This window comes from Oculina patagonica, chromosome 4, assembly GCF_052425735.1.
Source record: "Oculina patagonica isolate OP01 chromosome 4, crgOcupat, whole genome shotgun sequence".
Taxonomy (NCBI): domain Eukaryota; kingdom Metazoa; phylum Cnidaria; class Anthozoa; order Scleractinia; family Oculinidae; genus Oculina; species Oculina patagonica.
The window spans coordinates 31,726,216-31,737,073 of NC_135761.1; the positions used below are offsets into that span (position 1 = coordinate 31,726,216).

General features: G+C 42.5%; 1 protein-coding gene across 1 annotated transcript; it reads left to right on the forward strand.

The window, feature by feature from the left end:
* The first annotated feature begins 7,114 nt into the window (after positions 1–7,114).
* LOC144647853 (uncharacterized) lies at positions 7,115–9,297 on the forward strand. Its single transcript, XM_078507553.1, has 2 exons — positions 7,115–7,953; positions 8,919–9,297. The coding sequence occupies exons 1-2, from the start codon at positions 7,116–7,118 to the stop codon at positions 8,921–8,923; spliced, it is 843 nt and encodes a 280-aa protein (XP_078363679.1). The 5' UTR covers position 7,115; the 3' UTR covers positions 8,924–9,297.
* The last annotated feature ends 1,561 nt before the right edge of the window (positions 9,298–10,858 follow it).

Consider the following 10,858-nt stretch of genomic DNA (forward strand, 5'->3'; position numbering starts at 1 on the left):
ACTGTGGACAAATGCGGCAAGAACTTTGAGAGGTAATTTGCCATTCCCAGGAACCTCTTTACTGACTGTACATCATTGGGCTTTGGCATCATCATGATTGCCTCTACTTTCTTTGGGTCTGGTTTCAGTCCATCGGCTGTAAGCAAATGGCCGATGTAAGGTACTTCAGTAAGTCTCAAGCGGACTTTGTCTTTGTTGAGGGTGAGATTTCTCTCTCTGGCTCTTTCAAGGACGATCCTCAGGTTCTTGTCATGATCTGAGGTGGCAGTCTCCATGTCGTCACCTTCTCCGTACACCAAAAGGTCATCAGCAATCACTGCAGTGCCTTTAATATCTCCAAAGGTATCATTCATCCTTTTCTGGAATTCCTCGGGTGCTGAGGAAATGCCAAAGGGCATGCGCAACCAGCGGTACCGACCAAATGGGGTATTGAAGGTCGTAAGTCTGCTGGAGGCGTCATCTAGCGGCACCTGCCAGAACCCACTTTTGGCATCAAGTACAGAGAACACCTTTGCTTTGCTTAGACAGGTGGCAACTTCTTCAACAGTAGGGAGAGGGTAGTGAGGCCGCTTGATGGCTCTGTTTAGATCTTTAGGATCGATACATATTCTGAGCTTGTTGGGCTTGACCACTGTAACCATACTTGATACCCAATCTGTTGCTTCGCTCACTGGGGCCAGAATGTTCTCATCTACCATTCTTTCCAATTCCAGTCTTAATGGCTCTCTTAGGGTAACAGGTACCTTGCGGGGTGGGTGTATCACTGGTTGTGCTGTTGGGTCGATCTCTATGTGGTAGGGGTCTGCGAGGCATCCAAGGCCTTCAAAAACATCTGCATACTCTGTCAAGATGTCATCCTCAATGACTGTCTTCGACGTTGATGGAGTGAACTGGCTGTCTTGAGTCACTGTATCCACATGATGAAAGGAGTCTTTCACCATCACTTTTAGGAAATTCAACCTTTGGCATGTTTCTGCACTCAGAAGTGGTCTCACATCTCCGTCAACAACTTGGAACTCAAGGACATGGGACGAGCCATCTCTTGTGCACTTGAGCTTGCACTTCCCCACTGGGTACATGACTGCTCCATTGTACATGGTTAACTTGGCCTTGCTTTTCTCAACATAGAGGTCATCAGGATCTCCCATAACTCTTGCATAGTCCTTCAGTGGTAGAAGGTTACAGGTTGCTCCACAGTCAAGCTGGAATTTGACATATGCATTGTCGTTTACCATCATCGTCACAAACAACTGACTAGCAACTTCATCATTACTCTCGGTGTTCAGTGATCCAATTTTGTGAGTGACCATGTCGATAGCGAATTCGTCTTCAGTATCATCTTCTATTTCAACCAGGTGGAGTCGTTTGCCTGTTTTTGGTGGTCTTGTTTCCCTTGTTTTGCACTTTATTGCAAAATGGTTTGCTAGACCACACTTCTGGCACTTTGAACCATATGCTGGGCAAAGATTCTTGTTTCTTGGATGTCTTCTGCCACAAAATTTGCAATCAATCATAGGTAATTTACTAGTCTGTTTTATCCACGAATTTACTAGTCTGTTTTATCTACGAACCCACGCCTCCGAATGGAGGCGTGGGTTCGTATCCCACTTCTGACACGATGTAAAGATCTTTAGAGTTTAAATAACAAGGACAACAGCTTTGTAAAGGCTCTGTAATTCCTGGCTCGACAGGTCAACACAATTTAACTTGTGGTCGATTCTGACTCAAGCGCTGGGCGACCAGGCCTTATTACATAATATCGTTACACAAGGGAAATCGAAGGTTCAAGATATCGGTAGTTTGAGATTTAAAGGTTACAATTTATCACGTTATCGAGGGTGCAATTAGGGTCACGACAAGTTAAAAGGCCGGAAAACCGTCCAAGTACAAATATCTCAGATTTCAACTGAAAGGTTACGCGAGCAGTGCTTTTCACATCCAACGAACTACGATTATTACATTTGTCCTATTCATTTTTAAAAATATTCCTCCTGGTTTTTTTTTCTTCAAACTGTCTGGTTCTGTCTGGCACAGTAGCTACTTATAATGAGATCTGTAGACCGTTACTAATAGGCGTTGACATGCTGCAGTTGATAATCGGCCCCAAGGTCTTGTCGGCCCCTTTTAAAATTTACCAACATGAAACTTTGAATATTTCAATTGTTTCACCTTGCAGGTGAGACAAACATTTGAAATGTTGCAAGATGTTGAGGACAATTTTGTCTCGGAACTTGTCCGAGACAATTTGAATCGTTGTATTTAGGGTCGCACTTGGACACACAAAATTACCTGTTACTTGATACTGTGTTAATTTCGCAGCAAAAATAATATTCAAAAGGGAGAGACAAACCAGCCGCATTGAATCAAATCAACGCGAATTTTTGTTTCTATCTTCTTAATGCGAGCGTTCGTAACGATGTCGAAGCTGATATAAAAGAAAGCGGCGTGCCGCCGTATAAAGCGGAAAATTCTGTGCAAATTGCTGTGCATCATAATTCGGACGTGCGGCAACAGAACAGTTGCTCTGTACTATACCATCTTTCCTTTCATTTGGATTATCTTGGTGAGGGCTCTTTTCCCAAATAACGTAAATATTTGGTCAAAGACCGCTTAAATTCGTGTTCATGACTAGACAGTAAAATGTGAAGCGAACAATTTTTTAAGGATCACTGAACAGATTGACACTTTTGTCACAAGAAAAACAATTTTTGTTTGTTGTCCGTAAAAAGTCCTGCGTCGAGGCAGGACGACGCCTTCTTTGAAGATTTGTCGCACTTGGCGCATTTGTCGCACTTGGCGTGGTCAACTGATGAGAGGACAATTTTTTTGGTTATCAAAATAAACTTGTCCCGATTTTGTCCCAAGTGCGACCCGGGCCTTAAGGAATTTGAAAACATCAATTATCTAAATAAAAAAATGACGATTATGATTTCTAAGCACGGTAAATTGATTAACAAAACACAATGTAATGGCAATGTAATAGGATCCTCGAAGCTGAAAAAAAATCTTAGCACTACCAAAACGCTAGTAGATAATTACAACTGCTTTATTTGTATTTGGTTAATAAATGAAACGTTGCCAATACAAGGAAGTGTAAAACTGTGAGTGTTATCGCTGGTAGAATCAGCTGAATGTTCATCTAAATACCATCATTGAGTGAAATCGATTAATTGATTGATTTTCATCGATTGGTCAGGGCGGGCTACAAAATCAATTCATTTCTTTACAATTGTGTGCGTGGGAAAAAATGGACGTTTAAGCAGTTAGCAATTCCCTTTCCTAAATTCAAACCGTGCTATTGATTTTCAAAGCTTTGTCTTTATTAAAACGCATGCCGGCCATCTATTTAGGCATTGATCCTGTAATTTTATTTTTAGGAACAACTTCTACTCAAGTTTCCAACAAATGTACTCTTTCACCAGTTGTTTAAGCAAATTGTTATTACAATGAGTGCTAAGAAAAGCAACCTGGAAAAATATTTCTCTCCTTGTTGTGGCGGAGCTGTACCCGATTGTTCATTGAAGGAGACACATAGACACTGTAAGTTATGTAACAAATTGTTCGATACTCCTTTCCATTGTCTACGCCACTTTGCCTCAAGTCACCTTTCACGAGTAGTGCCGTACAAAGGTATCCCTTGTTTTCCTTGCAAAAAGGAACACACTCAGTTAGGGAAAACAGATAGAGCACATTTCCATTGTCCAGATTGCACCAAGATCGTGTTTCAGCGTCAGCGTTTTATTAAACACCTTAAAACCCACACTAGCGAGCGCGCCCCAACTGCTCCATCTAAAAAAGACGCATGTCATGACAACGTAAACTCGGGCGCGGAGGAGGATTTTGAAGGTGAAGAAGAAGGTGAAGAAGGTGCTCATTTGTCAGCGAACGAAAGACAATCGCAAGGTAGCGATGGAAGCGGTAATGAGGAAGAACCTAGCACGATCACAAAATGTAAGAGAGACAATCCAACTTCAAAGACCTGTCCTTTTTGTGAGAAGTCTATGCATCCCAAAAGCCTTCCAAGGCATTGCAGGGAAATGCATAACACGGAGATAGTGAACGTCGCGACCTGTGTAGACGAAGAGCGTGGTTTGTTTCTAGTACGAAATAGCGCACGAGGCGGTGTAGCATATCCCATACATGTACAAAAGGTGTTAGGGAGCAGAAGTGTGGCAGTTCGATGTGAACAAACAGAGTGCACGGACTTCATGCGAGTTGCGTGGAAGAGTGGTCTGTCAGCCGCCGAATGCAGGCATCTAGATCAAGTTGGAAAAAATTCCATCTTTCCAGAAGAGTACAAGTTACTTCCTAAAGCCCTCCATGATCTGTCCTCCCTTGGGACCTACCGAATGTTAACGGACGAACGGATAAAGCAATGTGAGGATTTAAAGGCCGAGGCTGACAGTAAGAAGGTAAGGTGTCTTGTTGCGGCGCAGGAAAGCACTAGATTCACACACTTCTCAATTTATGATGGAAGCGTCAATTACTACTCCAGGTTTGGTAGGGTTGTAGTTACTGCGGATGTCGAAGGAGGTACTTTGGATTGTAGATGTTGCCGTAGAAAACGCAGGTGCATCCATAAGTGTATTTGTTTGTGGTATTTCAGCCAGCAAGATATGGTGGATGTTTTCAGGGAAACCTATTCGGTAAGTGTGGAGAATGATGATTCTGATGTAGAGTCGTTTTCAATTGAGGGCCCTTCTACCGTAAACCTGTACCCTCCCAATGATCCAGGCATCCTTGCCGCCATGTGCAGATACCTCCGCGAGCAGAAACACATTCCAATGTATGCGCTAAATACAAACATTTCACCTTCTTCAAAGTTGGTTCCAGGAGAGACTACCTGTCACTTCTGTTCCCTGCCGCTGAGTGCACCCATAAGAATATCGCAAAAAGCAATCATACTTACCATGAAAGAGGTTTTTGATAGCGTGGAAACCTACTACAAACGTTGCGAAGAATGCGGCGTGTGTTACAGGTACCAAGAAACGGCACGTGGTATACACAATTACAACGACACCTTTCTGATTGGTTTGGACGTCTGTGCGTTTTTACGTGACTGTCTGCAGCAACATATACCAATCGGAAGCGTTGTTAAAGTGCTAGAAAGCCGACTGGAAACTCGCCTAAATGCTCAGGACGTCATCAATGCATACTTGCATTTCGATAGTTTGAGTCAACATGACTACAACTTTTTCTGTATACTTTGCGGGTACCACCCGACCACACTTATTATGGATCTGAACAAGAAAGTGTCATTCGCATGTGACAAATCGCAGCTGGAATTGCCGGAAGAGTACGACCAAAACGACGCCGATTATGTTGATTGTGAGTGTTTCTGGGAAAAGGTAGAACTTGCGATGTTAATGAGAGGTTTCCCACGTCGTAAAGTTCCAGATTTTGAAGTGCAGACGCATCTACTTTCGTGGTCACCATTCATGGGAAGGATGACACGTAAAAATGACCTGCTGCTAAATACGGAACACCGTAAAGTCGACCGTAGCAGCGGTGAACTGGAAGGAGATTGTAGGGACATCACTGAAGAACGTCTGTTGGAACTTCTTAACAATTCCACTTCTAAAGAGGTTTCAACCTTCGCAAGTACACTCGGTTTGAAACCAAATGGAACGAAACTCGACGTAATCATGCAAGTAAAGCATGCCATTTCTAAAGATGACGCAAAGTTCAAGAAGGCGTTTAAACAACTTTGGGGTTGTTCTGGTGGTTGGGTTTCAGGAACATGTCCGCATGGTGTGATATATGCGTTGAAGTTTGTGCTGAGAGCAGAAAGTCCAAGTGACTATGTTGATCTCATTCTGTCCATGGCGCACCAGCCAAACATAATTGTAAGCGATATGGCAAACATGTTAGTGGCACATGGAAACAAAAGGGAAAGAAACATGTTTAGGCCATTTAATGGAATGGTAGCCGAACCGACCACAAGTAACGTCGAGGAAGCGCTTGTTGGTACGCTTGAAATTTCTCTTCCCTGGTTGGACGGCAAGGTCAAAGATTTCAAGAAAAAAAAGGCTGGAAGACACCCTCTGTCTGGAAGTGAACAGCATTTGTGCCTATTTGACCGTTTGCACGAGAAGAACGTGAAAAAAGATGAAGAGGCCCTCAGGCGAGTGACCAACGTAAAGGAACTGAAAGGAAAGCTCAATAGCCAAAAAGACGAGCAGCTTCACGCAGCCTACAACCACGACAGTAGGTATTTAAATCAGATGAAAGCCGTCAACCATATTTTCCTCTTCAGGTCAAACATAGACATACGCAACGAGAACATAAATCAGAGACTGGAAGCCGGACTGGTTGCAGCATTCAAACACCAACTGTCACTAGACGAGAACGGACAAGCAGTCATCGACAAGACAAAACCGCTCATGTGTCCCAAGACGAAACGAAGGCCAGGTGACGAAATTGTGGATGAAAGAGGCAGTGATGTACAGTCACCCCGAATCAAAAGAGAAAAATCTACAGGCAGCGATCCCATTAAGAACGCAGCAGACGATGGAGATATCTCTGACTCTTCGGAAGCTTGCAACCTTGATACTCAGGCTTCTGGTCCCAAATCTTCCGACGACCTTGGCTCCCGAAACAATCCCATTGAAGTATCCAAGATAAAGGTGCGGCAACTGGCTGCCGAAGATGAGCCCTGGATTGCTGCACTTGGTTTGAAAGTCAGAGACAAAAAACTTATTGAAGGAGGTCACTGGCTGAATGACCGAATCATAAACGCTGCAATGCAACTTATGAGAAACGTAACCTATGAAAAGGGGATTGGAGGATTACAGGATGTTGTTGTGGGAAATGCATGCAGATTCTCTGACTCTGGAGGATTGCAACCGGGTTTCGTACAAGTAATAAATGTACGGGGAAACCACTGGATAACGCTTTCCAATCTGCTCTGCTCGATAGATCAAACATGCATCTACGATAGTAACCTGGATCTGAACGTTAAGAAAGCACTAAAAAAGGTAAGCTATCCGGTGGAGGTCGATATAGCAGCCTGTGAGCTGGCTAAAAGAGAAAAGTCTTTCACTATGCTCGTGGAGGAAATCCAACAGCAGGAAGAAGGAGACGACTGTGGCTTGTTTGCTATCGCATACGCAATCATGCTGTGTTTCAATGAAGACCCGTGCAAGGCTACTTATGATCAAGATGTCATGCGAGAGGAACTAGTAAAAAGTTTCGAAGAGATGGATATTGTAAGATATAAAACTAACGTGGTCACCAATGACAACAGCAAGCAGCCAAAAATTTTATATGAATGGACGTGCTCAGTGCACTGCTCCTGTCGCAGGCCCGATGATGGATCGGAGATGGGAGAATGTAGCAAATGCAAAGTTTGGTTCCATAAAGAATGCGTGAAAGCAACTTTCACCGACAATTGGTTGTGTCGGCAGTGCGCATATAAAGTAAGACAGGACGCAACCCAGGATAAACTGGCCCGTAAAAAATTCGAAGATAGCCTGAAACTTGCGGTAAAAGAAGTATCAACCAACAGGAAGCTCAGCCACAAGTATCCCAAGAACAACAAGCAGGTGCAAGAGCTTTATGACGCGATTGCAAAAAATCATGACAAGTTCGATTTCCCAGAGGCTAAGTCAAGCATCGGATGCGCCAACTGGGAGGAGTACCTGGAAGCAAACGAGATAGATGCAATGAACCCCTGCGTTGGTATAACAACCTACTGCGGCACATCGGAAAAAATAGACTTCTTCATATTGATCTTCCCTGATGCATTTCATTCGGAACAAGTACTACTCTGCACGGTGATACATGAAATGGCGCATATACAAAATGTCGCCAGGGCGAAAAAGAAGTTACCAAGCCACGGAAGCGAATTCAAGAAAGCTGCAAGGGCTATCATGAAGAGCGTTGAGAAACATCGGTCTGCACTTCCCGAACAGTTTCGCGATGTAAAACTGGTCAAGAAAAGTATTCTTACTAGTAAGTGTGTAATTGAAGAAGAGGAGCATCACATGCTTTTGTAATGTACATATCATGTTGCTTTTACCTGTATATCTGTATGAAAAAAATAATAAATAAAACTATGATTATTTAAACGTAATATAGCATGCCCATTTCGACTGTCGACGACGAATAAAATGTAGCAGAAACTTTTGTGTACAGAAAGGAAGCTTCTATAATTTCCGCACAATCCGTTTTGTAGTAAGTGACAATTGATTATGTGAAATGATCATCTACGAACATGGTAATAGCGTGCTGATCTCCTGTGACAATCTATCAAAAGAGCGGAGAGCTGTTACAGTAGAGAGGGAACAGCATGAGGTGTTAATAGTGCTGATCTCCTGCAAAATCACTGCATGGAAGTGATAAGCAGTTGAGAGGTAACAGCAAACACCAAAGCGAAAGGCGGGATCCCGGCAACAATGAGTCGAGATGGTTACTCGATGATACCCTCTGCGTGTCCTCGGTGTGGGTACCAAACGTACAGAACTCACTCAGACGAGACAGCAGACTAATACCCTCTAAACTAAGAGGGGGGACCGGGAAACCATAAGAGCATCGGCCAGGAGAAATACATGCACTGGAAAAGGCTCTGCAATGAATTAATTGTAGAGAGGGGAGATGCGAAACAAAAGTAGCATCGGCCGAATTGAATTTAAATACATGGAAGGATAACTTTTCCAATGAATTGATTTTAATAGAAAGAAGTTGAAACGCCCCGCATTATCTGACGCTAGAATTGATTACCCATATATATATATAAGTAGTTATATTGTCATTTCATAGTACTTTAAATTTTAAAAAAGAAATTTTCACTATAAAATTAAAAACAATGAAATATTTCTTTCTGTAATTGAAATAAATTATCAATTTTATCATGAACCTACTATTTGGTGCTGCGTATACATAAGCTAACATTCAATAATTTGTTGTATCTCATGCAGGATGATGCTTGAGCTGTAGGGGGTGAGGTCATGACAGTTCCTTGCCTGAACTGAGCGAAAAACCACTTAGATGTAACTCTTGGTAAAAGAAAGATGACAAGAAACGAGCCAAGAACGCCAATGCGGAAGCGGCATATATCAAATTTCTACTACAGAGCGTCCGTGCTTATTTTACACAAAGAGAAAATTTGTTTTTTGTAAATTCCGGAGAGTCGTTAAGAAGCGAAAGGAAAACTTCCGACAGCAAAAGTGTAAAGATATTGAGTGCCCTCGTATAATGTAACATGTCCTAAAGTGTCGATTTACCTTGCCTGAAAATAAACTCAAGTGACCGCTATAGTCAAAACAGGGAATTTCATTATGAAAGTGAGTGCTGAATAAAGGTGAATAAAACAGTGTTATATATACTGAATTGAACAGTCGACAGGTCTGGATAGTTTTGGAATTTGGGATAGTAGTGGTGTCCAAAGTAGGCCCTATAGCTCACGATTTGTAATAATTACTGCAGCAAGTGGTGTTGTAGAAAAATAGCCCATTCGTAAGGCTAACAAACCCCACACTGAAAAACTGCTTAAAGAGGCTTTTTGTTTGCTGGGTGAGGAAAGTGGTTGAAAAGAGATTTCCGCCTCATAAATTAACTTCTTTCATCGTGGACGCAGAGATATAATTTTTGTAGTAACGCTTTTGACAGGCCTACTCTTGAATCCAAAATGGCCGTAACTTTGGACGACTTAAGGCGATTTTGGGCGATTTCAGCTTATTTGGTCTAAAATAACGGGCGAGTTCGAGCGATTTTAGGCGATTTTGCGCGACTTTGGGCGATTTGGGGTTAGAGGGTAGGCCTAGGGCTACACTGGAACACAAATTTAAGCTTATTTTGACCAAAAAGACGGGCGATTTTGGGCTACTTTAGGCGACTTTGGGCGATTTTAGGCGAATTTGCGCGATTTAAGGTGACTTTGCGCGATTTTGGGGCCCAGATTAGGCCTTTTTGAGGCAATCAATTATCAACGGAGAATCACTCTCGCTCGCGTTATTATTTATGGGTCAAGAAAGCTCGGCGTATTTGTTTCTTTAACTGGGAAGATGCTCACCGTTATTGACACCTTCAAAACCCTCGTAGAAGCGAAGATTTATTTCTTGTCGCGACGCTTCTGAAAAATCAACGATAAAATCCGCGTTAGTTGGTGTGTTTGTGGTTTTGTTTTTTTTTTTTTTTTTTATATCAGCGAAAGAGAATCCTTAAAAACGAAACAATCAGTAAAAGTGTTGAGCGCGCCCGTATATGTAACATGCCCTAAAACGGAAATTTACCTTGCCTGAAAATGAACTCAAGTGCCAGATACAGTTAAAACAGAATAATTATGGTAGCTTGTAGGTATTAAAAAGTTGTTACTCGACGAAAGGGAAATATTCCGACAGTAAAAGTGTGAAGTAAACTACATGTAGATCTGTCAGATTTTGTTTAATCATACTGTTTATAGAACTGTCACATCCTGACTGGTAGTAGTGTGAAATGCGTGACCAAAGGTATCTATGAAATCGCCCGTATATGTCACACGCCCGTATATGTAACACGCCCGTATAGGTAACGTAACGTTAATTAATAAAGACAGTGTAGGTTATTAACAAGTGTAAAATGTTTCAAAGCAGTGTAGTAATCTTTTTCTCTGCAGTCGAACGAGAAGCACCTGCACAACAGCGGCCAGATGGTCATGATGTTGCAGCTGGTGGCATTCCAAATGAAGCTGCTTTCATTCCACTAGCTGGAGCAGCTGCCGCCAGACCTGCCATTGCTACTAAATCTGCTGCTGCTATCATTCTAGCTCGAGCTTATGGTATCAGTCGTCCAGATGGAATAACACCTGGTCGGCAACATAACAGGGGTGGGTAAAAATGAAATTGTGAGGGTTTTGATTTGAGGGCCACATGTATGCATA

Coding starts and splice junctions, on each gene's coding strand:
- LOC144647853 (XM_078507553.1), top strand. CDS start 7,116: ATGCTGTGTTTCAATGAAGACCCGTGCAAGGCTACTTATGATCAAGAT.